This window comes from Pollachius pollachius (genome assembly GCF_949987615.1).
Source record: "Pollachius pollachius genome assembly, chromosome: 3".
NCBI classification, from domain to species: Eukaryota; Metazoa; Chordata; class Actinopteri; order Gadiformes; family Gadidae; genus Pollachius; species Pollachius pollachius.
Genome location: NC_136936.1, coordinates 11,242,794 through 11,270,478, shown reverse-complemented (window position 1 = coordinate 11,270,478; position 27,685 = coordinate 11,242,794). Strand labels below are relative to the sequence as shown.

The 27,685-nt window shown below is 46.6% G+C and overlaps 3 protein-coding genes across 4 annotated transcripts; 2 read left to right on the top strand and 1 right to left on the bottom strand.

The window, feature by feature from the left end:
* Positions 1-1,992: 1,992 nt before the first annotated feature.
* Positions 1,993-21,518, top strand: urb1 (URB1 ribosome biogenesis homolog; the record flags this gene model as incomplete). Of its 2 annotated transcripts, XM_079731428.1 has the most annotated exons (40): positions 1,993-2,119; positions 2,524-2,663; positions 3,018-3,166; positions 3,608-3,737; positions 4,069-4,165; positions 4,293-4,378; positions 4,649-4,777; positions 5,249-5,379; positions 5,705-5,897; positions 6,330-6,467; positions 6,810-6,983; positions 7,408-7,528; positions 7,625-7,747; positions 8,027-8,139; positions 8,467-8,586; positions 8,803-8,919; positions 9,148-9,286; positions 9,733-9,891; positions 10,258-10,460; positions 10,894-11,121; positions 11,385-11,573; positions 12,039-12,879; positions 13,141-13,342; positions 13,767-13,953; positions 14,266-14,324; positions 14,652-14,845; positions 15,162-15,272; positions 15,502-15,565; positions 15,712-15,880; positions 16,121-16,223; positions 16,353-16,513; positions 16,949-17,060; positions 17,447-17,553; positions 18,016-18,159; positions 18,273-18,382; positions 18,782-18,973; positions 19,374-19,609; positions 20,116-20,307; positions 20,580-20,978; positions 21,177-21,518. In XM_079731428.1, the coding sequence occupies 40 exons, from the start codon at positions 1,993-1,995 to the stop codon at positions 21,398-21,400; spliced, it is 6,813 nt and encodes a 2,270-aa protein (XP_079587554.1). In that variant the 3' UTR covers positions 21,401-21,518. The 2 variants fall into 2 exon arrangements, with proteins under 2 accessions (XP_079587554.1, XP_079587553.1); XM_079731427.1 differs by having other exon boundaries at positions 7,408-7,747.
* Positions 21,519-22,944: 1,426 nt separating this feature from the next.
* Positions 22,945-24,820, top strand: LOC307073537 (uncharacterized protein). The gene is made up of 2 exons (XM_079733415.1): positions 22,945-23,337; positions 23,683-24,820. Exons 1-2 carry the CDS (start codon positions 23,104-23,106, stop codon positions 24,790-24,792), a joined length of 1,344 nt encoding a protein of 447 aa, XP_079589541.1. The 5' UTR covers positions 22,945-23,103; the 3' UTR covers positions 24,793-24,820.
* Positions 24,821-24,863: 43 nt separating this feature from the next.
* Positions 24,864-27,592, bottom strand: LOC307073539 (uncharacterized protein). Its single transcript, XM_079733417.1, has 3 exons — positions 27,000-27,592; positions 26,734-26,826; positions 24,864-26,323 (listed from the first exon to the last, which is right to left on the bottom strand). Exons 1-3 carry the CDS (start codon positions 27,316-27,318, stop codon positions 26,019-26,021), a joined length of 717 nt encoding a protein of 238 aa, XP_079589543.1. The 5' UTR covers positions 27,319-27,592; the 3' UTR covers positions 24,864-26,018.
* Between the last annotated feature and the right edge of the window lie 93 nt (positions 27,593-27,685).

The window sequence follows — 27,685 nt, the reverse complement described above, 5'->3', positions numbered from 1 at the left end:
TTATGATGAATGGGGTGAGGTGGTTATGGTGAGGAGGGGGTGAAGTGGTTATGATGAAGGGGTGAGGTGGTTATGGTGAGGAGGGGATGAGGTGGTTATGATGAAGGGGTAAGGTGGTTATAGTGAGGAGGAGTGAGGTGGTTATGATGAAGGGGTGAGGTGGTTATGATGAGGAGTTGGTATTGTAAGGAGAGGGTGAGGAGTACACCGAGTCTATCTCCTGTTCACTACAGTCCCAGCGGAACTCTGCTCCCCTCCGCTCTCTCTCTCTCTTTTGCTCTCTTTTTTCTATCTCTCTATTATCTCCATCTCTCTCTCTCTCTCTCTCTCTCTCTCTCTCTCTCACACACACTCATTCTCTTTCGCGCTGTCTATTTCATATGCAGTGTAGAATTTAATCAAAGCTTATTCAGTGTTGAATACAAATATATGAATAAATAAATATATAAACACATACTAATATTACTTCCTCCCTTAGCTTTACAGTGTCACGTCTCTATTTTTGTTTTATGGTTTTAATTTCCAAATTGAATTTGGAATAATTCAATATTAATAGCGACATTAGTCACATAGTGCCTGTCTATATTTGTGTTCCTAGTCTCTCTATATTTCCATCATAATATTGAGCTATATATCCACTGCTTATATTCCCTTATATTAAATTTCTTTCCTGCAGATTTATTAAAATATGTTTCAATATATAACAAAGAAGAAAAGGTTAAGAAATATGAGAGATAATCTTATTATGCCTCCTTTTATTGGTAATACAAATAGATATTATATTATCTTGTATAAGTGTATGCAAGTGAAAGTGAGGTACAATTGTATATAAAGTTGATTAAAGGTGCCATTCAGGTATTCAGTCCTAATATGTTATATCTAGAGGTTTCATTTAAATTTAGGAATGTAAATTTAAATGAAACCTGCCTGAATGTACAGGCCTGTATTTGTGTTGATAAAATTGAGTGAATTGAGTACAGCGAGCCCTCGTCAAAACCTATAAATGTCGTCCTTTTCCCAAAGGCCATCCTTGTCTTACGGAATCCGGTTAAAGCTGAGGTTATAAAACCTCAAACTCATCAAGTGGAAGTTAATTAAAGGGCCTTGCATTCAACTACATTGACGACCAACCAGTCCTGGCTCTGATTAGATGTAACTCAATTGGTTTTAATGGAGGGCCACAAATAGATTACAATATGTTCCCTGGGGGCTCGAACCTGCGCAAGGGGCCTCGAACCAACATGAATTGTCAGTTAGGCTCAAAGTTGCGCTGTGGAGCAGTGACCCCTGGCGGCCACAACGGGAAATACAATATGAACTGATACATTTTATTTTGCAGATTGTTTAATCATACCCTGTAGGTAGCATTACATTCTAAGTAGGCTACACACTGTTTCCAAAACAAACTATAAACCACCCTGTCAGGTCAAGAAGTTGAGTAGTATGTCTACGACTTAGGTAATGCTTATTCTGTTTACATTCGGTACCGCACTCTCAATGAGCCACGTGTATGTGTTCTTTGCCGACGCCAATCCTTCCTCCTTGAACTTGCTAAACATAAACACATATAGGGCTTAAATGAAGCATATTGCTGTATTAAACTAACTACCACGCTAATTGGCCTTTTAAAAAAATAAAAAATACCGGTACACTGAAATTGTTTTTCTTTTTATATGTCTAACATTTTGCGACATATATATATATATATATATATATATATATGTGTGTACCACGGTAAACGTTTTTACTATTTGATCAGCAATATTTTAAATAAAAACAGATAAAACCGTGGAAGCCCAGTAATAAATAAATAATTAGTACCTAAAAAGCTAAAAAGGACCCGGAACCATTAATCGCAAGTATTTTGTTTCCACTCCGGAACAGAAACTCAGTTGGACGAAGAGTTGTGTTTTCTTCCCAACGTGTTTTCATCAAACTCAGATTAAATGAGTATTTATCTCGTTAACATTTGAGTTTAACTGTTACTTAAACATGGGGAAGAAACGTCCCAGTGAGGACTCCGAGGTCTCGGAACCTCAGGCTAAGAAAGTAACCCTGACAGAGTTTAATGGCACTATTTTCAAATCCATGCTTAAGGATCCAACTAAAGCCATGAAGGGTGAGTTTTTCTGCAAGTTGTCATTCAGTATGTATGCACCTATAGCCGCATGCAGGAAAATGTGGTCTCAATCGAAGTATTTGTAATTTAGTGTTTTCTCTATAGGTATTCATGTTGCAAATCAATGCACTTGTACTACATGTACTTTTAGTTATCTGTCAAAATGTGATTCTAGTCATAAACAGTGATACATTGATGCACTTCCTCTTCTTCTACTTATAGTATCATTCTACTACTATTTCACTTTACTAATCTGCTACTCAGAATGTATAGGCCTAGAGATGTATTTTCAGTATTTATTCTTCTAGCTCTAACCCTTATTGTCCTATTTATTTCCTACTGTGTGTTCTGCTGTTATAACTCAATTAAGTCAATCGTATCTCTATTTTTTTGTTGTCTATTAGCGCTGGAAACATTTATATCATTTGCAAAGAAGCTGCCGTGTCCGGACTTATACGATGTGGTCGAAGGTTACATTAAAATCTCCATGGAATGCGCAGAGATATTCAAATTGCTGGCAGTGGAGAAGCCAGTTGACAAGGAGGTAAGTGAATTGTTAGAGTGGATCGAGAGAACAAGGGTGATTACTGATCATGTTGAACCTCAATGCTTGTAATATGTATGTGACAATGTGATGTATGAAGATTTAAACAACTGGTTGTAATTACATGTTATTATTAATTGTGTGTTATTGTTATACCTTTTATGTCATTTGTGTAAAACCTGTGCCTTTTATACCTAAATATATTTAATAGTATAACTTTATTCATTCTCTTGGCATGTTAATTTACCTGTTCCAACATATATTACATCTCTCTCTCTGTCTCTCTCTCTCTCTCTCTCTCTCTCTCTCTCTTTCTCTCTCTTTCTCTCTCTCGTGTATGTCTCTGTCTATTAGATGATGCTGGTGTTCCAGAGCTTGGAGATGATCCTGTTGAGGACGGCCAGTGATCTGTCTCACCTCAGCATGGCGGGCAACACTGTCGTGAAGAAACTCGCCAGCTCCATGAAGGTTATCCATGGGTCGCTGCGCTCGGAGAACCTTGAGTAGGTGCACTCAGCTCAGCGCTTTGCTCTTTCTTCAAAAGACATTCCCTTTTTTCATTTTTTCCATTTTGTTTTTGTTTTGTTATATTGACTGGTACTATTTAATTTCATGCTTTGGGCTTTCTTTTTCACCCCTCTATTGCTTTTAATTTGGACTATCTCCTGCCTCTTTATATTTTGTTCTACAATGTGTGGTGTCGATGTTGCTGTAACTGTCTACCTACCTACCTACCTAACTACCCACCTCATTCAATTATAAATTGATCAATGTCTTTAAAAATAAACATTGGCAAAGCAGTTTAATGAATGAGTTAAACATAGGATTATAAGAATGTCGACTTGGAAAATTTGTATGGGATGGTTCAACCAATTTGTGTGTCAGCTGCTGTTCGATGTCTCTGTATGGCTGTAGCATGTCTGAGGGCTGTTTCTCTGTTACAGGCTGGTGCGTCTGGCGCTGTGTCTGCTGTCAGCTATGGTGTCCCAAGGGTCGGAGGCGGCGCGAGAGGTCTACGCCCACTTCAACTTTAGCCAGGGGATGGGGAGGCTGGCCCGGAGGAAGGACAAACAGGTGAGCCATCCAACTACATCACCCGGCTTCAGTCTCATGAATGAATATTGTCCAAGCTCTAGTCTGTTATGGTAACGTTTCCATGTTCCATGTTCCAAGTTTTTTGCTATAGAGATGTGTCGTGAATTTGATTATTCAATTAATATAAATCTGCTTCTAAATTCCCACAAAATAAGCAATATTACCCTAGCAAATTGGTTAATGATTACATATAATGAACATTTAATACAGTATTCTTTGTTGGATTTTGTACTGTTATTACTGTGTACTCTACAGGAGACATATAACTGGTTCTGACTGGGTACTTGGTGGGTTTATTTTGTGTTTCCAGGGGCGACCTGACATTCGCATGGCGTACATTCAGTTTGCAGTGTCCTTCCTGTTGTCTGGAGACCCCGCTACAGTCGGACAGATCCTGGAGGTTAAAGGTATTACACTGTTTAGTCGTTCAGACGACCCCTGCATCTGTCAAGTCAATATTACAGATAACTAAAATGTTTCCAGTGTCTGCAGATGTTTGGTTGTGTTGTTGACAATTACTGTTTTGTGTTCCAGAGCTCCTGCCAGAGATTTTAAACTCTGGGATCAGTACAGACAGATTGTCCATCGTCAGTTTGATTCTGTCCACTCTCAAGTCTCGAGTACGTTGAACGTTTCTCTTCATTCTGTTTCTTTTTAAATTTAGATTACATCGAGTCCTTCAGCAGCTGCTTCTATCCAAAGAGGTTTACAGTGAATACATATATTGGTCATTAGGAAGCAGGTCTAGATTTGTGCATCTTGCTATAAGAGGGCTACAGGTAGATTGTGGACATTGTGGATCGAACCAAGTTCCTTTCCGGTTCTAGTCAAACACACCCTGCCCCAAGTTGACATTCTGGTTCTCATCATGTTTGTTTGTGTCTGTCCAGGTGGTGAAGAACAAGGCGGTCACTAAGACCCAGAAGGTGCGGTTCTTCACAGCGGTGCTGCTGACTGACCTGGCGTCTCTGTACCGCTGGGACGGGATCATAGACGTCAGCACGGAGGACAACGACACGGTGAGCCTCGACCCTTCTAGACCCCCAGCTCTCAGTCTGGGCAGGGTAGAACTGGGTTTAACCGTTCCTCTGGGATTGCAATGAGATTTATTTGGATTCTTGATGCCAAGAACGCTTGCTCGATGCTGCCGATTCTCTGAAAATGTTGTGCCATTTTTGTTTATAACTACTATTAGTGTAGTTGTGTTGTTTTTTGCGTTAAAGTGAGTATAAATTGCAGCAATTTTAAGTAATGTTGCAAATTAGGATTAAATGACAATTTAATTCAGAGGGGAAATTGGGATGGACAATTAAACGAGCTTTTACTGATTTCATCGGAATAAATTAGTTATTAATTGTTGTAATAATGCCATCGGCAGTACGGCAGAAATATTTGTTCGTTTTTTTAGTCTTGTATTTAACGTCTAGTGAAGAGAACATTATAAATGACATTCATCAAAAGACGGTTTCTTCTTCCCTCTCTCTTAATAGCTGGGTCAAACCCCAGAGCAGGCTGCCAATTCGGTGGTCCGGGACCTGGCCCACAGCTTCCTCCTGGAGGTCTGCAGCTCCCGCAAGAACGGCATCAGCTTCCACGACCCCAGCTACGGCACCGCCGGCAGGTAGGGGAACTCAAACACACACAAGCATACCTTCATTTAGATTTCCTTTCAAGGCACCTCCATGGTCACTTTACATTGAAAGAGATTTAAAAATGAAAGCATACAGAATTATTGAGGTAGGGCCATTGGCCTACATAAAAGATAAAAGCATCATCGAAGAATGAACTATAGTTGCCTTGACCACCCGCCTTCCTTGTTCTGGTTTCATAACTGGAAGAAATGCTCACTCCAAGGGGAGGTGTTAACAAAATGAGACATTTCTTGAGCGCTCAGAGGGGATTAAAGGGGCCCCCCCCTTTTGACCCGGTCCTCCCACTGACTCCAGGGCGGGGAACATCATCCTGCTGCAGTTCCTGGGGGGTCTGAAGCCCACGGAGGACCTCCTGGTGGAGGAGCTGGTCACGAAGACCCTGAGGGCCAGCCCGGACCTCCTGGGACGCTTCTTCAAGGAGAGCCGCTACTCCTTCGCCCCCCGCGTCCAGAGCGCCTGGCGGGACAACGTGCAGCTCGTCAAGAAGGTCAGGGACCGCCTGCTGGCTGGGTGCGGCCGTGGGGGGAAATGGCGTTGTTTCTTTCTCCCTTTTTTCGGGCCGATTGCTTTTTTGTTTCATCGTTTTTGAGGGAAATGGGACAATTGCATTTCAGTGGATATGGATTTTCATTATATTTTGGTAATCATTCTATTTTATGGATGGTTTTATTTGATTTATGAATATTGGGGGGGGGGGGGGGGGGATGTCATGCAATGTCATCCTCCTTCTTTTTGAAAATAACTACGGAGAATGCAGAGCTTGATAGTCATTTTGTTCATGAGGAAACCTCGGCACTCCTACCATCCGCCGTCCTCCTTTTCACTGCGCTCATGAGGCAACCTAAAGCGTCCTGAAATCCAATGTGTTATTATTCATTATTATTATTGATGAGCGCCGCCGACTGCTTCTGCCCTCCAGATCTACGAGGCTCAGCCGGAGATCTGGTCCGTGTTCAGGACGCGGGAGTTCATCCCCCTCCCCCGCCTGGTGGCCATGATCATGGTGACATCCCTCCCCCCCGTCTGCTCCAAGACCTTCTTCACTGCCGGCCTCACCGTAAGAGGAGCCCACTGCGGGACCCGCACAACATCCACTCAGTTCACAGTTTCTTGTCATAAAGCATCATGGGAATTGAGCGACCAGCCGCAATGAAATGGCAATGACGTTCTTGAACTCATTTCTGGCCGACATAGAAGGCAAAGGTCTGTTTTATGAATGTGTGATAGCAGGATTGCCAGGGGGATTCAACCAGTATGAGTTAAATATTAGGGAGTTATTAAAGGTTAAAGATAAGATGAAATACAGGAATGAAAAATGTAAAAGTAGAAACTTGTGTATTGTTCTGTCGATCGATCTATATAGATAGATATTTTTTCAATGAAATCGATGTTTCTTCAGATTTCTAACACGGTGGTACAGCACACCACCCTGTCCATGATGTCGTTCATCTTGCGGAGAGCCCAGAAGAACATCGACTTCCTGCTGGACCAGGCCCTGTGGGAGAGCTCAGAGGTCTACACCCTGGACAACATGGAGCCCCTGGTGCAGCAGTACAGAGAGACCGTCAGCAAGGTAGCTGCCTCATTGGTTTAGCTCCTCATTGGTGCATCTTCATTGGTTGATATGAAGGCACAATTCTCCTTTGGTTGATTAGCCGTCGTAAACGGGCGATGGTCTCTATGCCGGTGTTTGTGTTTGTTGTGCCTGGTCTTTAATCGTAGTTGAGCCTGCTTCTGGGAGTAACTATTGACGCGACTCGTTCACTATATCTTCGAGGTATAGCAATTAGTGGTCAAGAAGGAGCTGCTCAGTGTCATTAAAAGCGGTATCGAACCGTTGCAGTAATGAGTAGAAAAGAAAGAATGTAATGTAACCAAGCAGACATTCCCTGACGTTCACTAAATGTCAGGGTGAATGCGAGGGCCTTGAGCAGCCCTGGAGGCTGAACACACCATTGAAGAGAAACTCAACCTCCATCTTTCTCTCACTCTTCCAGATTCTGCCCGACATGACGAGCATCGTGTCCAACTGGCAGTCGCTGTCCAAGAAAGAGGAGCTGGAGGAGGAGCTCAACACGTACAAAAAGGGAAAGACACAGAAGACCCCCGAAAATCTCGGTAACACAACAACTCATCGCCACATTTTCCATTTCATTAATTTGAGTGTTTCTCTGACGGGGTGTAACAGCGCCCCCTTTCTGTGTATCCCACCAGCGGCCGACCCCGCGGAGGTCATCATGCTGAAGGCCCTCCTCCTGCAGGTGATGTGTCTCTACCAGAAGGTGGCGCCACACTTGGTCAGCCTGTGCAAGTTTGACTTCAGCAAGCTCTTCAGGGGTGAGTAGGTTGGGGCTTTCACACCCTAGCTGTCTGTTGGTGTGTTGTTTTATTTTTACATTTTTTTTGCCCTAACCCTCTTTAGCAAATTGAGATGTACAAATGTCCACTCTGACAAATATAACAGATTTGGTTGAAACAATGTGTGTGGAAGCAGATGCCCAAAAATGTAAGATGTTAGTAGTACTCCCAGGAATGTTCAATCTAAAATGAGTGCGATCACGGGCCAAAGAAGGTTAGAAGTCCAATTAGTGTGTACCTCCTCTAACCCTCCTCCAGGCATCGTGTCGGAGGAAGGCTTGAGAGGAGAGGTTCCCCCCGTCCTCCAACACCAGGTGCTGCAGCTGGCTCTGGAGCTGCCCTCCTCCAAGTTCTCCTGGGTCCGCTTACAGGTAGGAACATGGCGCTCACGAAAACCACAGCACTGCTTGTTGTGTTGGGTCTCTTCTTTCTTTCATTCATTCTTTCCTTCTTCCACCTCTCATTCCATCCTCCCTTCCATACATCCGCCTATCTCGATCCCCATCCATCACTCCCTTTATACCTCCTTTCACTCATCACCTGTCAATAATCTCAATGTCAGAATCTCTCATTAAAGAGATTCTGATTCTGATTCTGATTTTGAATAATGTTTCATTACTTTATCCATCCTCATTGCTACTACTCTGATTGTGTGTGTGTGTATAGACGTATCTTCCTCCTCTCCCTCTGTCCTGCAGAACGCGGTGGAGACGGAGTCTCCCAGCGGGGAGAAGCCGGTTCTCTTCCTGCTCCTCAAGATGTTGGTCAGCAGCCACAACGCTCCACTCAGGAGGCTCACCAAGAGGCTGGTTCTCAAGGTGAGCAACACCTTAGTCTAAACCCATGCAGAAGAGAGTATTGTTTTATTTCCAACGGTTTATTTCCAGCAGCGTGTTAAGTTAAACAAAATCTGGGCTGAAGAGCTCACTTCATTTTTTTTTTTTACATTCATTACAATGATTTATCTGAATGATTGTTAGAACAATAAATCCAAAAATGTGTTCATCTTTCTGCGTGTGCTCTCCCCGCTGTAGGTGCTGAAGGACACGGGTATGTTTGACTACACCAGCAGTGAGCTGGAGCTGTGGCTGGAGCACCTTGGCCAGGTGGAGCCTGAACACCAGGACACCGTCATCCACTTCCTGGAGAGGGTAAGACCATGTGACCCACTGAGCAAGACCGAAGCCCTCTGAGATACTAGACTACACCGGCCACCATAGCTCAGAGTCCTTCAAGTCAATCAAACTTCATTCATATAAGGCTTATTGTGGAAAGCTGCAATACAAAGTGAAACGAAACAATTATCAAGTTTAAAACGGCAATAAAAGTGTATGTCGTTTCTCCACCCATTTGCTTACTTCTCCCTCTCCCTTCCCCAGGTGTGTGTGAGGCTGCTGTCTAACCAGTACGTGTACAGTGATAAGGTGGCCACTCTGGTGCAGGACGCAGCCTATCTGCACGCCTCCCTGAGTGGCAATGAGGCAGACGCCGCCAGCATCCCCATCTCACACATCGATGGTACCAGCTAGCCTCCACCACTAACTCTCATACCTCTCACTCAGTCGATGCTGCTAACCACTCATTGTATTGAGTGCCTTGGAAAGTGCTAAAAAAATTGCAATGAATTACTGTTATTATCATGCTCAATAACTTCTGTGGATACTGTTCTCATTATACTTCCAACATTGATTGCTACTGCTAGTAATGTCATTATCAGCTTGATATTGCTAACCCATCTTCTCCTAATTTTGTGCACACTCTAAACCTTTTTTTCTGCTAACCTTGACTTGACTAAACCCTTGCTAAACTGAGATTTCTCGCCGTGATACCTGGTTTTGTCTGAATGAGCCCGTAATGCCAACCCCGTATCGGGCTAATAAGGTAACAGGATAAACCCGACTACCCTCTGGGAGTAAGCCAGCCTGGTCACCCCCCTGCCGCTAACCGCTGGTTCTCCTCCCCAGACGTGCTGGACATGGTGGACGTCATCATGGAGGGCAACGAGGGGGAGCTGGAGGAGTACGGCCCGGCCCTGAGCGAGGACCTCATCACGCAGACCTTCCCCTTCAGCGCCCTGGTGCCCGCCGCCCTGGACGCCCGCAACAAGATGCCCCCGCGGCACGGTAACCTTTGACTTCCATGCATTTGTGTTTAAACATCATTGTGTGCGGTGCACCAGAGGATGGCATAACTCAAAGAGGCACAGACAAACAATGAAATGCTGCTTTTTGAGTTTCGAACCAACCCTTTTCTTTTACATTATGTTGAAGACAAATAAGAGTAATGCATGCATTCCCACAACAGCAACAGCTCTAAATGTGGATTCCCTTTTAATATACAAAAGTACATTTTCAACAAACATCATATCTTTAAGGATTCATTTCAGGATTCGCTAATTCAGCGACGGATTAAGCAAATTGACTATTACACCGAAACCTGCCTCCTCAGTTGTCGTTGTCATGGTGAAGAAGGCTCAGTGGTTCCCGCAGGTGGCGTGTACGACTACCTGGCGCGCGTGCTGACGGACGTGCTCCACGCCCAGAGGGAGCCGCTGGCCCTGTGCCTGGCGCTGCTGCAGTACGACAAGGAGCTGGCCTCCTCCGACACCCCCGCCGGGGACCCCCACCCCTCCGTCTCCCTCCTCCACCACTACTACTCCAAATGGCTTCCCCGGCAGAGCCAGGAGGAGCTGGTGGGTCCCGGGTTAACGTGTGCTGTTGTTTTGAGCGGCATTGGGTTGTAAAGTCATGGAATATGTACACTGACTTATCGGGGTACCAAGTGTTGTAGTAATTCATAACGGTGACCTCGTAGATATGGCTTCTATTCTAAAATTACCCAAACATTTTATTTGAAACCTTAGTTGGACTGTTTTGATTGCATTTCTGGGCCTATTTTGATACATATATCATTTCTTATTTAATCTTGAACTCATTCTATAGCTCCTCTTTCTATCATTCTCTCTTAGATATGTGTATATTATGTTTATCGATTATATAACACTTTTTTCCCGCTCTTACCCTGACTGAAATTCACGCACCAACGTTCCTCACAAACATGATGGTTTAAATGGGGGGGAACAAATAATCATGTTGCTAAACAATCACTATTTTCCTATCTCACAGTTCAAAGGCCCCGCATCATCGCCTTCATCCTCACCGGCGGTGGCGGCGTCTTCCTCCCTGTCGGGGCTGCTGAAGGCGTCCTACCTCCAGGGACCCGGGGGCCTCCTGGAGGAGAGCTTCAGGGGCCGCGCCCGGGAGTCTCTGACCGGCGTCGCGCTAGCAGAGCTCCCCCTGGTGGTCAACCAGCTGCTGCTCTACATCCGCTCCACCGTGGAGGGCTTCGGCTCGGTGAGAGGGGGGAATCACTAGATTGCTCTTCAGTCATTTATCTGGTGCTTTCATCCAGAGCAACTTCTCAGGGAACCGCCCGACTTCTAAGGGTATAGGGCCTAGAGGGGCAGACCTGCGAAAGGTTGGACGTCATTGGGGGGGGGGGGTATAGTGTGATATTCACACTATATCACAGGGCATTCTGGGACACGGCAATGGTCAACTGCTTCATGAATGTAATTAGTATTAAGAGTTTTAACCTTAGTCATGAACCTACGCAGCTCCCGAAAGGACCGGCCCTTCTGAAGGAGTTGCTGGGGGTCCTACTGGACGTGGTGGTCCGGCTCCAAGCCTTCAAGGAGCCCGCAGTCCCGGAGACCCCCGAACCCCAGCCCCCCGACTCCAAGGACGGGTCTGACCTCTTCCTGTCCGACGATGCCTCAGCGACACCTGAGGCCAGTAAGCACCAGGTGAGCTGGAAGGTTCCATTTTGGATTTCCTGACCCAATGACGGACCCCATAGCTTTTGATCAGACACCGTTTCACGTATTGATATTTTTGCGGTACTCATTAGTGTTTCATGCGCACTGGCATATAGTGCATTTACACAGCAGCCTATTAACACTTGTGTGTTAGGTCAGCGCACTGGTATGCTATATCCCATGCCTACGAGCAAGTTAGCTCAAAAATGCTGTTACTGCACATTAATGCACCCTGTAGTTAGTTAGACTTGCACTTCTGACATTTCTTTGATCAAGTATAGAGTCAAAAATATGAACACCATTGATTGTGAAGATTGGTAAAAAAAAAAAAAAGAATGGATAAACAAAAATCGAGATTGTGACGCTAATAATGGCGTCTGCCCGACCCAACTTCTAATACCAATTGCATTAGCATAGCTTCTCTCTGACCCGGCCCCTCTCGGTGGTCCCCAGGTGGTGGTCTCGGCCCTCTCCTCCATCCTGAAGCACCCGTGTGTGGAGCAGTGGTTCCTGGCCCTGGAGCTGTCCTCGCTGCCCGCCAACTCCCTCAACCCCGTCAAGCTCAAGCGTCTGGGCGGCCAGATGAGCGAGGGGGTGCTGGCCCTGCTGGAGACCTGCGCCCCCCTCCTCCGGGACCTGGGCTGCCCGGACCTGCTCGACAGCTACCTGCTCGCCGTGGAGACCGCCGTGCTCCGGGAGCTCCAGGACTCCGCCTCCCAGAAGGCCGGGCAGCAACAGCAGCAGTCGCGGCCGCTGCAGGCCCTGCGAGCGCTGCACCCCTACTTTGGGGCGTGCCAGCTGAGGGGCGTGGTCTCCACCCTGTTGCTCCTCCCCCAAGACTGCCTGGTGGTCGCCCCCGGCAACCAGCTGGGTCTCTACGGGATGGCGGCGTTGGAGGTCCTGACGGAGAGCAACGGGGGCGGGGGCGTGGACCGGCGTCTGCCCCTGACCGGGGCCCACCTGCAGGGCCTGGGCACCCTGCTGCTGTCGTGCTCCAGCAGCGCCCGCCTGGAGGACTTCCTGCTGGCCACGCTGAGCGGCGAGCCCGGCGGTGCCCGGCTCGTTCACACGGACGTCTTCCTCCACTGCCTGGAGCGGGCGGCGAGCCCGGGGCCCCGGGGCCTCTGCCGCCTGCTGCTGGGGAACGGCCCCGCGCACCGCCTCCGCTTCCAGCTCTGGTGCCTGGAGAAGGACAACATGGAGGCGGTGGCGGAGCGCATGGAAGACTTCCTCCCGGTCGTAGACGCCTACCTGCTGGCGGCAGGTGGGGGCGACCCGGCCATGCCCACCGATGGTTTGTACTCTGACATAAAATCTACTGCCTAGATTCTATTTATGTTATAATTATGGAATGCTTTTACATTGTGTTTTTGGCTTGAGTTTTTCAAGTTTTCCTCCTGAAAAGAAAGAGGTATCTTATCTGTTTCTAAGCTGTCAATCTAAATTTAAACTAAATTCTTTGTTTCACAATTAAAGAGCCTATATATTGTTTTACCATACATGTCTCTGTAGTTGTATGTCATTCATTTGATGCAATGTTCCTTGTGCTTTCCAGTGCAATCCCGGGTGTTAAAAGCGCTGAAGAAGGCTCTGCTGCCCAGGCTGTGTGGGTCAGTTCTCGATGCCAGCGGGGATGCTGTGGGAACGCATGCTCAAACTCTGGGCTCTCTGATCCAACTGGCCGCCAGCACCAAGGACATCCGTGACCTCATCAGCAAGCTGCCAGCAGCGCTTCAGTCAACAGAGGGTTATGAACGGTAGGCACAAGAATAGGTTCCTATCGGGGTGACTCAGGCGCTCAAGCCGCTAGTGTGTTAACCATGTAGGCAATAAGTCTTGCAGCGTCCCAGGTTCGATTCAGATTGTAGCCAGTTGTATGGCAATGCCAGTGCGAGTGCTCTCATTGGAAACACGACCCACATAGGTCCAAAAAAGGGCACACGACTTTGTGCAAGGGTTCAATGAAATGCACCACAGCACCAGCCCAATCAGAGGCCTTCAAAGAAACACACTATTCTGGATAAAGGTTGATGGATCTCCTGAAAATACAAAACATTATAACCATTGTCCATTACCTTTGTCACTAGCCTGTAAGTATTAATAGGTAAATCTTTTCACAAACATTTAAATTAATGTTTAAAATAAATGCCTAAAGCTCTTGCCCTATCTCTCTGTTGTCAGGTGGCAGCTGGTGGATGTGGTGAAAGACAAGCTGTCTGAGAGTCCGGAGGAGCAGGAGTCCTGGAGGAAGAGTGTGGTGATGTCATCGCTCAGGTGGCTGGTCTCCGCCTACAGCCGGTCCAAAGAGCAGCCTGAGCCTCCCTGCAGCCAGGAGCAGGACATCCTGGGGAGACTGCTCAAACATCTGGTAACCGCTTCAGAAAGTACTGTCTTGTCTTCCATAAGATACATTTTTTATGGCGAATTGGTGCAGAAATACAATAACTAAATCAAAAGAGTACACAATCAAAACTAGAACTAAGATATTGTTGTTTCTGATCGGCTGAAATCGATGTAGAGTGATGGCACCGGTTGCTGACATCACTTGACAACCATTTTAGCCAATCCGATTTTAATTTGTTGAAGTTTGGTTGTTCTGTCCAATCAGAAAGGTCCCTTTTTGTTTTTTACTGGTGTTTTCTGGTTTTGATAACTTTCTTTAAATGTTATGTTTATTCAGACTTTTGCGGAAGATCTCACACCATCCGACTGGAATAGTTTTGTGAAGAGCGGACTAAAGTAAGTATCAATATTCAGACGTCAATATGGAATGTATTGAAGCTGGTCCTGTCAACAATATCCTTACTATATATGGTACATTTTTGACAAGTGGGCTAATGACTGACTTTATTGAGCCTTTTTTCGACAGTGTTCTGCGTGAAATATCGCTTAGATGAATAACAATCCTTCTATGTGTGTGTATAGTTATGGGAATCATTCATTTCAGAATGATTCCCATAACTTTAAGTGGGTCTGCCTTGAACCTCTGGTTGGGATCCTTAGCCTCAATCACCCAAAAGGTGTTGGTCGGGTGTAGGCTCTACAGTGTCTCTCTGTCTGCCCCAGGTACCGCTACAAGGACCAGTACTTCCTGGGCGCCCTGAAGGATCTTGTGGAGCTGATGTACGTCGGGGGGGACGCGGCGCCCAAGGACTTCCTCCCACTCGCCACCATTCACATGATGGTCAGCAGCCACTCCCTCTTCCTGCCCGCCATGTTGGAGTCCCACCAGGACCCGGGACACTGTCCCCAGACCAAGGGTGAGGCAAGGGAATAAATGGTAGAAATATATCATCCTTTTGAAATCTAGCAAGCAACCTTTTTTTTTTACTTTCTTTTAATCAAATGGGGATTTTAATGATGCAATTATTATTATTTAAATCAATTAGAAATGCAATATGAATACAGTTTTAATGATATAATACAGAGAATTTACATGTTTTTGAATTAATATGATTCAGTGAACAAAATTATAAAATACTACACTTATAATCAGTCATCTCGATTTGTCATGAGCCAAGAAGTAGCTGACAGTAAAGTGACAATGTGCAAGATTAATTAATTCTTTGTTTCCAGAAGCGCTGGTGTCCGTTGTTCTGTGTCTGGTGAAGAGGTGTCCTGCCGTCTGCAACGTTAACCACTTTGTTATCATGTTGGGAGCCTACGGAGCAACGCTCAGCATCAAAGGTACGGTGCTGAGTTTGTCTGAGGTAGACAGAGAGGTTGTGAAAGTGAGTTGGTAAATAGATCAGAGTGTGTGCGAGAGAAAGTGAAAGTGAGTGAGTGTCGGAAAGTGGAAAGAGAGGGAATAGGTGAGTGAATGATTGCGAGTGAGTGCAATAGTAGTGTGATTGAGAGTGTATGTGAGTGGGACAGAGATCAGACAGTGTTATCCTCACCCTGTGTTGTCCTCCAGACCAGAAGCTGCTGCTGCTACTCCAGGAGTATGAGAAGAACAACATCAGCCTGCTCAAGTTCCAGTAAGTTGAGTCTTGTGTGTGTGTGTGTGTGTGTGTGTGTGTTTCCTCAATTACAAGTCTGTTTGGAACTGCTAAGGTTTTGTGTATGTCTATTCTCTAGCAACTAGTAAGTGTTGCAAGTCTAGCAAATGCGTTTGGTCTTCCAGGTGTCTGCTGTGGGGCTCGGCGGCTGTGGAGCACCACAAGGCCCGTAAAAGCCTGGGAGCGTCCTTATGGCAGCAGCCCAGCTCAGAGGACCTACTGGCCCTGCTCAGCCCTGACCGCATGCTGAACACCATCGCTCACTTCCCCCAGCAGCGCAGAATCATACCCCAGGTGAGCAACGAGCTAAAGCTAGCAAAGATTAGCACTGAGCTATGGCTGAACCCAATCATACCTCAGATTAGCACTGAGTTAGGGTTAGGCATATACCACAGTCTAGCACTGAGCTATATCTAGCACAAGAAAGCAAGTTGACCTTTCTTTGTCCAAACCTGTTGCATAATTGATACTGATAATAAAAGCACGAGTGGTATTAGTAGGTAAAAGTTTAATTCAAATTTGGCTTCTTCACAGGAGGGAAAAGAGCTTCTTTATCAAGACGAGGAAGTGAAGGAACTGGGGAACCTGTACGACCCCTGCTACCTGCTGCCCCTGTTCAGCACCATACTGAGACCAGGTGGGCCATGTTACTGACTCCTGCCTATATTGTTCCATTGGGTTGTGTGCAATGAGATTCAAAGCTTGTGAAAAGGTAAATGCAGTTTATTTCCGAGGTCAGCCCTAACCCTTCTCTCGTCTACGACAGACTGCGTGGTGAACTGCTTTAAGTTTGTGTCGAGCCACGCCTTCGGTCTGACGGTCACGGCCCTCAGCAGCTACGACCCCAAAGTCCGGGCTGCAGGATACCACATCCTCACCTCCTTCTACCCCCACCTGGAGGGCACGGCCAGCGTCAAGAAGAGACAGGTGAACACGCCATTACCTTTGGAAGGGAACATCTTTTACTTTTAGAAGGGAACACCTTTAGCATTAGATGAGAACACATTTAATTTTACAAGGGACTTCCTTTAACTTTAGAAAGGATCACCTTTATTTAACTTTGGAAGAGAAAACCTTTGACTTTAGATGATAACACCTTTATTTAACTCACAAGGTAAACACACCCAAAGCAGATGAGAATAAAACTATTTATGGAGAAAAATCCCCTGGATGGATTGACTCTGCTGGCTGCATTAGAAAGGTTACATAGAAGCAGGTTTAAGAAGAGCAAAGTATTATCTCTTGGTTTCAAGACGGACATGTAATCCATTGCTTTGATTAGAAACACGTTCTGTCCCAATCGTCTGATCAGGGATTAATCAAGTGCCACCTCTCTTATCTTGAATCTGTTTGTTTCTGCAGCTGCTCTACCTGATGGAGATGATGAAGAACGGCATCCGGCAGAAAAATGTCCGCCTGCCCTTCATCATGACCACGTACCTCTCCAAGGTGGCGCAACAGATGCTCAAACCAGGTCCGTTCACACACAACTAAATCACACACTATTGGGATTATGTTTCAACAACACTGAACCATTTCTACTAGGAAGACATGATCCTGTCTGTTTTCATCTGTAGTTATTTATGTAAGATGACCACTGCAGCGTAGGATCTAAATTTGCTAAACCCATTTAGCTTTGATGTATTGAGGAGGTATAGGAAAGCCCCATCTCTCAGTCTGTTGATTTTAGTATTTATAGTGTGAATATGTTTTAGACCTTCGTAATCTTACCATCTTTATTTTATAATATGTACAGTTGTTTCTTTTACGTATGTTGGCATCTTGTTTCAGCATCAATCAACCCCGCAGCAAATATGTCAGCGCGTTCTTGCGACTCTAAAACTGCTTCTCTCCCTCCAGAGGATCATATGTACGTGGTGCTCAACAAGTTCCTGCTGTCCCACCAGAGTCTGGACTTCAGGAGAGTCCCCGACTTCTTCAAACTCTTCCACAGCTCCGACACGGAGGTAAAACTACGGTTGTTTGTTGTTTGATTGTAGTTCCAGTCTGTCATTGATAAAGTACCATCTTATCTTACTACAATATTGTTACAGCCTAGAGAAATACTCTGGAGCACATTTCTAATGATTGGTGAGCCCCATGGTGTCACAGCGTCTCTAAACCAACAGTTTCATCATTAGGCATCCCTGTCCTTCACCCTGTAATGTTTATTTATATTTACTTTACCTTCCTGATGTTGTTTCTGCTTATTATCTGTCCCTGGGAAGGTGGGGACCTTGTTTGCAAACGTAACTCATATTTAATCACCTTCTCCCCATCTCGGTCTCTCTCTTCTGGTTTGACTATCTCCCTACCCCTCTTTTTATTTTTTCTTCTCTCTGTCTTTCTCTCCCTCTTTTTCCCTCCAATATCTCCCTCGTTCTCTCCCCTCACCCTCCTTTTCCCCTCCCTCCCTCCCTCTCCCCCAGCATAAGCAGGAGCGTGAGTGGTGTCTGGGGGTCTTGGAGGAGGGACTTAGGGACCGCTACTGCTACGAGCTGTGCAGCCAGCAGGGCATCTTCCTGGGCCTGCTGGCCTACAGCAGCAGCCCCCTCTGTGAGGAGGACACCCAGGTACCTCTGCGTGCACGCACACACGCCGTCTGCACACAGTCTGCACTGTCCTGCCGCCGCAGTATTTATTGGTGTTGGGAGCGGGGTTGACATGTGTCCCCGACCTCCGCCAGGTCCAGATCCTGAGGGTGTTGAGCCAGGCGGGGCGGGTCCCCAAGGCAGCCTACCACCTGACCAAGAGCTGTGGTCTCCTCCCCTGGATGCTGCACCTGCTCAGGAGGAGGTGGGCGGGGCGTTTGTCTTCAATCACAGTGTCAGAATTTGAAAATCACATTTATCCCTACGCAGTTATAGAGGAAAGTTCCACAGCATGGTCTTGTGGGTAAAACGCAGCTTAAAAGATTTAGATTATATTGGTAGTAGTGGAAGTAATATATAATCACATTTGAAGAGATACGTTTACAATAGAATAACATCAGCCATCAGTTGGTTAAATAGAATAACATATCAGCTTACAGTTACAGTCCATAGTCACAATAGAATAACATCAGCTCATAGTGTTAGCTAACACTATGAGCTGATGAACATCAGCTAACAAAGGTACGGTTACAGTGGAAGAGCATAAAGTCTGAGCTGACATTAACGAGTCTCACCCCCCCACCCCACCCCCGGTCCGGCTCAGGACCCTGGAGCCGCGGGTGCTGAGCGGTGTGGTGGACCTGCTCCACGTCATCTGGTCCACCAACCTGGGACAGAAGGACACACCGCCGGACCCCCCCCAGACGGAGCGACCAAAGCCCGCCACCAAGACCCTCCCCCTCCCCCTGGTGGACGAGTTCCTCTGTGTGGCGTTCACGCTCGTCCCCTCTCTGAGGTACATGTCCGCCGCTTCCCCTGCTCTGGCGCACTACCCCTCCTGACGCACGAGCTTCCTCGTGATGGTGCTTTCATGATTTTCGTCAGGTGGTAAAAGTGTTTATATCCTAGGGAGTGTTCGGGACAAATCTAAATAAAGTGGAGCGGTTTAAAGAGCCTGCATGAAACAGGATGCTGGCTGGGCAAACTCTGCTACTGCATTTGTGTGTCTTTCTCTCTGTCTCTGTCTATCGCTCTTTACCCACCCATCCATTCTTTCTGGCTAAACCTTGTTTGTTCTCATTTTGTGCGAAAGCAATAAAAAGGTTTTTTCCATTTTTTTTTTCCATGTTAAGCATATTCACAAGTAGAACAAGACAGCGAAATCTAAAGTACCAATATCTGCCCTCCTACGTCAGGACGGAGGTGAAGCCTGCCCAGCTGAACCTCTTCCTCCGGACCCTGAGCTCCATGCTGAGGCATCGCGGCTCCGTGGGCGCGGCCCGGGGCGACCGCTTCACCCTCAAACCCCAGCGCCTCTCCTCCGCCGACGCTCTCTCCCTGCTGCAGAGCTGGGCCTCGCTCTCCCATGATGCAACGCTGCTGGGACAGCTGCAGAGCGTGGCCGAGAGGCACGCCCTGAAGGGGCTGCTGGGTGAGTGGACACGGTTCTCGTCTGATGACCTAATGTGTGACCTAGCTCCCTGATCCGTACATGTCCTCCTCTCGCAGCACGATGCATCATCAGCTGGGTTAGCATTTGCTTTCCATTAGCCGCTGCAATTGACTCGCAGTCACAATAGCCTAGCTCCTGTTCGTGGGCAGGGGCTGCACAATTCTGCACTTTTTTCGGCGCTGTAATTATTAGGCTGTGGTGCGTCACTGTGTAGAATACCCGGCCAGGAGCCGCTGATAATATAACTGCGCCAGTGCCGAAATGGTGCAAGATTATTTTTGCCTGCCTCTTTCGCTTACATTTCCTCTCAACCAGACACAAAAACCAAACCACAGGGCAGCTCTAAATACAGGTCCTGATTGGACCAATCAAAAATAAGCTACTATGACAACACACTTTTCACAAGAGCACTGTTTATTTATTGTTGTTGGTTCCCTTGACTCCCTTGAGGTTGACCTTGATTGATCCATCCTCCCCCCCTTCAGGGACAGGCAGGGCCAAGACCCGGGGCCGACCCCACGTCTCCCAGAGCCGCAAGCAAACAGAGGACCCAGAGGAGGACAGCGACAGGGAGCTACGTGAACAGACCCTCCTGATGGCCTGTAAAGAGGACCTCCGCTTGGTGTTCACCCACTGGGAGACCCCCGCCTCCGGCCACGCCCCCAACACCCCAAGTTGTGAGTAGATTCAGTGGATACGTCGGTTTGTTTCGTGTATTTATGGAATAATGTTTCTCTGTGCTTTGATTATTTCTGTTATTTTCTCCTTTATTATCTTTCTCGGTACGATCATTCATTCTATGCTATTTTTTGTTTCTTTTAATTCTGGTTCCTTCATTTTTCTTATGTTTTTGGTTCTTTCCCTAGTTATGTTTATTTTCATTCTGTCGCCGTTCTTCAATTCATTCTGTCAGTGGAACCTTTCTCTGTCTGTTCTCTGGGCCAACCAGGCGACGGCGAGGAGGCGATGGCCGTCGACAGCGGTCTGGCGGGCGACACGGCCCTCCTGCTCACCCGGTGGTCCCTGAGGTCCCTGCTGGAGCAACCCTTCCAGCACCCGCCCACCCTGGAGTTCCTCCGCTGGTTCCACAGGGTGGCCCCCCCGCACCCAGACACGGTAGACAAGATCCTGGGCGACGCCGGAGCCAAGGAGGACCTGCTGCGGCTCTACCACCGCGCCGTGGAGCTCCAGGCTCCAGCCTCCTCCTCCAGAACAGAGACCCTGGAGCTGTTCACGAGGGTCATGCTGCGTCTGCTGGAGGCCCAGGGACCCCTCCCTGTCGGGGATCTCCACGCCAGGGTGGTCTCCGCCTGCCTCTCGGACCCCTCCACCCCTCAGTCCCGACGCGGTAGGAAGCTAGGAACACTGCCACGGACTTGAGTTCTGGTTTATTCTGATGAGAGTGCATTACATTCAAATGCATGTTTTATCATTTTACAGGTTCCTCTTGTACCATGTCTCTATACCAGTTCACACAGCATTTATGGGGTTTTTTTAGTAATGAAGTTAATGTCGAGAACAATGTTGCTGTCTGTTTGGATCCCAGACGCCGGCCTGGTGTTGCTGTCGCTGTACGTCCACGAGACGTGGAGCGGAGCGCGGTCACCTGACCTCTTCCTCCAACACGTCCGCCTGGTGACCACCGCAGCCAATCCCAAGGGGAAGAAGAGAACGACCAAATCCACGCTTGATGAATCGGATGTCAGCGCCATCTGTAATGACATCATCGCCAGGACCACAGACGGTTCCGGAACTCGGCCCTCAGTTTAAAAAAAAAAAACAGAATGAACCTTGACTTTTAATCCTGTTTTTGTGTAAAAACTAACTAAACCTAAAAATGTCCTATTCTGTTTTCTTCTGTTTGATTTTATATCCTGTGTGTTTTGAAACCGGCTCAGCTCAGTTATTTAAGTAATAATAAGGATATGAGCTCTGTATATTACTACTGGGTAAATAAAATACTATCATACACATTACTCAAACTGAAAGGTGGTAAACTCAGTTCATTTATTATTTTCATAAAACGTTGCAGTTATCAAGTTGGTTTATTCTCAGTGGATCTTTGTGTGTTCCTCAGTGGATCCATTTGAAATAGTAAGTGGATATCGATTCATATTCAGTACCTCTCAGACCAAGGGACTGCGCCTCCGTTTTTGCTGATTGCGAGTCCTGCAAAATAACACTATCAATTATTAAATGGTATGCATTTTCCCTTCTTCTGGTACTTAGCCTTTTACTTTTTACATCAAACTTGCCTCAAAAAGTTTCCGTTGCAGGACATCAGAGTGAGGATTAGGAAGAGAAAACTGACAAACGCAGTCATGGTGATCCAGAATATTATAACTATAGAGTCTGTAAGGAGAAACATATCCAGAATATAGTAACCATAATCTTTTAAGGATAGATACATAAAAAAGCTAATGACTTAATAGTCTGTAAGGAGTTTGATATACCAAGAATACATCTAGGGTATATAAGGAGAGATATATATTCTAAATATAACTATGTTGTCTAAAGGATAACATATGTATTCTAAATATAACTATGCTGTCTTAAAGGATAAATAATACAATTAAAAAAACCTATTCAGCAATTTGTAAGAGAGATTTATAGTAGAAAGAGTGAAGGGTTGTGTGTGGTTATATGAAGCTCAGATACTTACATTTATTGTATTTCAGTTTACTCTCGTCCACGATGACAGCATCCAGATAATCATAATAGTACTCATATTCCCATCTGTACTGCTTCCCGTTGGTGGAGTTCTCCATGCTCGCAGAAATCACAGCTGATACCAGAATGAAGGATCCAAGTTTTTTCAATAATAAAATAAAAGTTTTATGTGAGGTAAGTGAAACGCCACTGATTTCTAAATCAAGTCCTTTCTGATTTCGCTTCTCTAATCTTCTTGGAGACTGCTCCTTCGCTCATGTTATAATGTGTGATTTATGTGTCGATAGGACATCACACCCCCCTCTCTCTCTCTCCCACATACCCACACTCCATCACTGTCTCTCTCCCTGCCTCTATCATTCCGCCTCTTTCCCTCTCCTCTCTATTTTGTTTATATGTATAGGTGGTCTGATTGATGTAAAAATGAAAGTTGAATGAAGTTATAGATAGGGTAATTTACTTTTTTTTAATAAATTTATGAAATGTATCAATTCAATATTTTTATTTATTCTGATCACTGTCACTAACATTGGATACTTCACTCTCCAAACCAACAGAGGGCAGTACTATCTATTATACCTGAAGTTTTAGAGAAAACGAGGAAATCCATTATTGTTGTTTATTTGAGAAAATGCCTGGTTGATCACGGCGAGCATGGATCATGGACAAGGGGAGTACAAAATAAGCCATGGTTCTCTAACTTGAAAGAAAAAATATTTCTAATCCCAATAGAACACGATATAGGCTACTATTTCACTGTAGGCAACAACTTAACATCTGAGTTAACTGCAAAGCGAAGCGACATGGACGCAGACGTCTGTGCAGGTGCTCTACTCTCTCTCATATCTTTGCACCAAGCGAAACAACTGCAGCAGGACAACCGAGCCGAAACCCGGCGACGGACTCGCAGCAAGCAGCGTGTTGCAGCGAGACGCGTCCGCCTTCACAAGCTCCGTCAGGAATGGAAGCAGAGGAGAACACAGCTCAGACGCGCACGGATGGAGCGGTTTGAAGCTCATAGAATATGGATGGAAGGGGTAAGTGAATACTTGTGCAAAGATAAAGAATGTTTCTTCTTTTATTCCGTTTTAACTGTTTACAGTGTTCAAGAATCATATTTTGCGTTATATTATTTTCGCTGCTTGTCTGATGAATTGACTAATGGTTGTTTAAATGTAATGACCTGATTATAACTACAAAGTTTTACAAACCTTTGAGTAAATGATCAGCCAAGGAGAGCACTTGAAACTTGTAAATTTGAGTACAAAAGTATTACAATTTGATGTATATTCGAATACGTAGTCATTACCTGTGTGCAAACCAATCCCCCCACTGTCTACTCTAACCAGACCTATTTATGTGGTTCTCTCTCCTCCCACTAGATGGCTCTCCAGTACCTTAAGCAGTGCAGTCCGTGGACGCCACGGGTGTGGTCCTACCCTCGCCCCAACGCCTGGTGGGAAACCACGGCCACGGGCTTCACAGACCACCAGTGGCTCCAACATTTCCGCGTCTCGTGGGCGACCTTCTCCTTCCTGTGCGGTGCGTTGCGGCGCCGCCTCAAGCGCCAGGACACCACGTACCGCCTCTGCATCCCGCTCAGCAAACGCGTGGCGCTGGCCCTCTACAAGCTGGGCAACCCCTGCAGCTACAAGACCGTGGCCGAGCTGTTCGCCGTGGGCGTGGCGTCCGTGTGCCACTGTGTCCGCGAGTTCTGCTCGGCGGTCATCGAGGTCCTGCGGCCCCAGCTGGTGGCGGAGCCGACCCCAGGTGACCTCCAGGAGACGGCCGACCGCTTCTACCTGGCACACGGCGTTCCGCGGTGTGTCGGCGTGATCGGACGCATCCTCATGCCCATCGTCCGCCCGCCGCACCACAGCGCCGACCCGCCCGGCGGCGAGGGGTGGCGCCTTGTCGTCTCGCTGCAGGCTGTCGTCGACGGCGACGGACGGTTCTGGGAAGTCAATGTCGGCGACCCGGAGTGGGCGGCGGCGCCGGGTGAGGACTCCGTCGGGTCGGGGCTGTGGCCGTGGGGCAGGGAGGACTTCCCCGATCGCATGCAGACCCTCCTTGGGGATGAGGAGGGGGGGCTCTGCCTTCTGGCGGACGACGAGGCTCTCCCGGCGCAGACGTGGCTGCTGAGGCCGCACCGGACCAGCGCCTGGCTGACGGCGGACCAGGAGCTGTTCAACGCCCAGGTCCTGCCGGCGTGCCGGGCGGCCAGGCAGGCGCTGGCCAGGCTGAAGGGCCGCTGGCGGTGCCTGGACCGGCGGCTGGACTGCACGGTGGAGGTGGTCCGGGACATGGCCAGGGCCTGCTGCGTCCTCCACAACCTCTGCGAGAGGAACGCAGACACGTTTCTCCCCGAGTGGATCGAGGCGGAGGGTGATCCGCGGTGGCCCGACGCGGACAAGAGCCACACGGACCTCGACACCACTCCTCCCTGGCTCACTCTGCAGCCGTTAGAGGATGAGGAGGATGAGGGGCTATAATACAGGTCCCTTGTTCCGTGTCAGCTCTGCAGCACGGAAACACTGATACTAGTTAAATGGGACTGTTGTGAAGACGTGTCGATTGTATAGGGCCGTGCAGTAGGGAGAACAATAATATTGATTAACATAGGGAATTAAATACAATGGGGAAAGTAAATACATGTTTTGATAGCACTCTGAATAGTAAGTGAGGGTCATTACACTGAAGTATATGAGAATTAAAGGTATAGAAACAGGCTCAATCTAGTTTTTTCTTACGTCATTACAAACCTAATTTTGACCATTTCAAGGGCATATTTTCTCATCGTAGTTCATTACACTATAAAACAGGGTATCATGATGAATCGATAACTCCAGTTAGTGACATCAAAGCATCTTTAATATGATTCAGATTACTTCACATATCAGTATATTGCCTCTGATTGTATTGGTGTTCCATGACAGCCAATACCGTACTAGATCTGGGACTTGCTGTCATCCTTTTCACATTTTACATTGACGGATATATTCAGTTGTTCGTCTTTACATTTTTAATAAACAGCAGTTGGTGCCATTACTTAACACTTGGTATGAAAAAACCCTTAGCTGCTCATTCACATTTAGTAAATTGTCAAGACAAAAATACATCCAAGTATAAACTCACAAATATTAAAATGCATATTTAATCACCTGTATGTTACACCACTTGTACCAAACGCTCTAGAACATGACTATTCCATGTTTTCATGAACACAATGGTTGATTAACATTGCTAAAATTCTGAACGAGCTGAAAAAAAAGCACACTGCTGTAAAGTCATGTCACAATGTGTCACGTTAATGCAGTTCTCTGGAATATATTCCTTGCACAAAAGACATTTGTGCAAGGTACGTATACTTAATAGTTAACATTAACACATTCCATGGGCCATAATTTGCACATTCCTGCACAAACTGAACAGCTTTAATTCTGTTCTTTCTTACAATAAATGTTTCCATTTATTTTGATGTTTCTTATCCTACAATGCTTTCCGTTTACATCATTTCTTTCCAACGTATTTTTATTTTTCTTACTTTTGTGCACCAAACACCCAGACAACTTCCTTGTACGTGTTCAACTGACTTGACAGTTCTGATTGTATGGCGCTGATGACCTCACGTTGGTCCATTTCCAAACCGATCAGAAGCAGCTTCAACTCACCCCCTCCCTTGTGTTTCAGTCCTGGGGGGGGGGGGGGTCAGAGGGTTCTAGTGACCAGCGGACGGCTCCTTCGCCATGTGCTTCATGACCTGCGCCAGGCAGGAGGTCAGCAGCTCCGTGTCTTTACTCCTGGCCTCCATCTCGTTGTGCCTCAGCCTCTCCTCCCGCTCGCCCTCCTCCCGCCGTAGGACCAGCTCCTGCTCCATCTCCTCCCTCCTCAGCTGGGCCTCCTGCTGCATCTCCTCCCTCCTCAGCTCCTCCTCCTTCTCCAGCCACCTCCGGTGACACTCCGCCATCACGCCCACAAAGCCCTGGGTGGGACTGTCGCCCTCACTCCTACGTTTGCGGAACCCTGCCGGAGCAAAGCGTCGCACAATGAAGAAGGACAGTGTAACTGACTTGACAGACTTGACTGAGTGTATTATACATGTCTTAAAGAAACAGGTCATTGGGGAGCAGGATTGGGTTCGGGCAGGTACACTGCGGAGAAGGGGTTTTAACACAGAACCTGAAATCTAGTAGTTACATACACCATTGCAATAGGGCACCTTATTATTGTAAACCAAGATAATTAAACTTAGGTTGTGTGGCATACATCATTTAAGGGTGTATGTGGAAACTAGCTAAAGAAGGTGAAATATTGTAGATGAGTACTAGTATTATATGGTTGAGGAGTTTGGCAAAGCATGAGATAGCTTTTGCATTGTCTCTTTCTTATGATTAAAATAAACCGTGTTCTCTGGGCGGTGGATTTAAACTCACCAGGTTTCACTGAAGTTTTCATTTTAGAAAGCAGCCTTGTCCCTTTCATACTGGCAGTGGCAGACACTCCGCTCCCCGTTGAAGTTGATTTGTCTGCAAAGATCAGATTAAACCAGTACAACACAGTGGTTTGGACAAGGCTATGTAGTCTGAGAAATACATGAATTTAACTACATTAACACTCATTTTAGACCAGTAAGTTCAACACAACTCTTCAAAAAAAAAGAATTGTACTGCCAAAGAATAAAAGTTATACATTAACTGACCTGCTGTGTGATCTGCATCCAAAAGATGTAGGCCTACTTTGTCCCCAAGCACACTGTCCATCATATCAAAGAAAGGAAAAGTCTTTGTTTCATCCCTTTTGACCGCCTTATACTGCTGTCTCAACTTTTTCAGCTTTTCCCTGATCTGTATGGTAGTGCGCTGTATTCCCATCTTGGACAACTCGTTCACTATATACTGGATGACCTCCTCGTTGCGACACATGCCCTCCATCTGCTTCTGTACACTGTCGTCAGCCCAGATGTTAAGCAGCGCTTGGGTCTCGCCCAGAGGCCAGTGCTGGCGGCTGTTGCCAGACATGCTGACTGTTGTACAGTCTCTGAGTGGATGGTCGCGTTGTGTAAGCACCAAGCAAGCCCGCGCTAAGCTCCACACACACAGGTTGGGTTTTGTGGAAAATGGCCACTGCAGTGGAAAAGCTCTACAAGCACGCACAAGCACGCACGGTCACGCACAAGAACGCAAATCCGCAGTTTAAATAAATGAAACAAAGGAGGTCTATAATAAAAAAATACATATAAAAATGTAAATATAAACAAACATTGAAAAAAGTAGGCCCACGTAAAAGGGTCAGTTCTTTCTCATCGATGACGTCGGACGCAAATGCAGACGCTTGCACGTCGTGTTCTTCTGCCCGTTGACGCAAACTGACGCAACCTCATCCGAT

What these genes read in the sequence shown, in the direction of transcription:
- LOC307073537 (XM_079733415.1), top strand. Translation starts at nt 23,104, where the DNA reads ATGGACGCAGACGTCTGTGCAGGTGCTCTACTCTCTCTCATATCTTTG. An exon ending in ATAGAATATGGATGGAAGGG is followed by an intron (nt 23,338 to 23,682) that starts GTAAGTGAATAC and finishes TCCTCCCACTAG; the next exon opens with ATGGCTCTCCAGTACCTTAA.
- LOC307073539 (XM_079733417.1), bottom strand. Translation starts at nt 27,318, where the DNA reads ATGTCTGGCAACAGCCGCCAGCACTGGCCTCTGGGCGAGACCCAAGCG. An exon ending in GGATGCAGATCACACAGCAG is followed by an intron (nt 26,827 to 26,999) that starts GTCAGTTAATGT and finishes TGATCTTTGCAG; the next exon opens with ACAAATCAACTTCAACGGGG. An exon ending in GAAAACTTCAGTGAAACCTG is followed by an intron (nt 26,324 to 26,733) that starts GTGAGTTTAAAT and finishes TTGCTCCGGCAG; the next exon opens with GGTTCCGCAAACGTAGGAGT.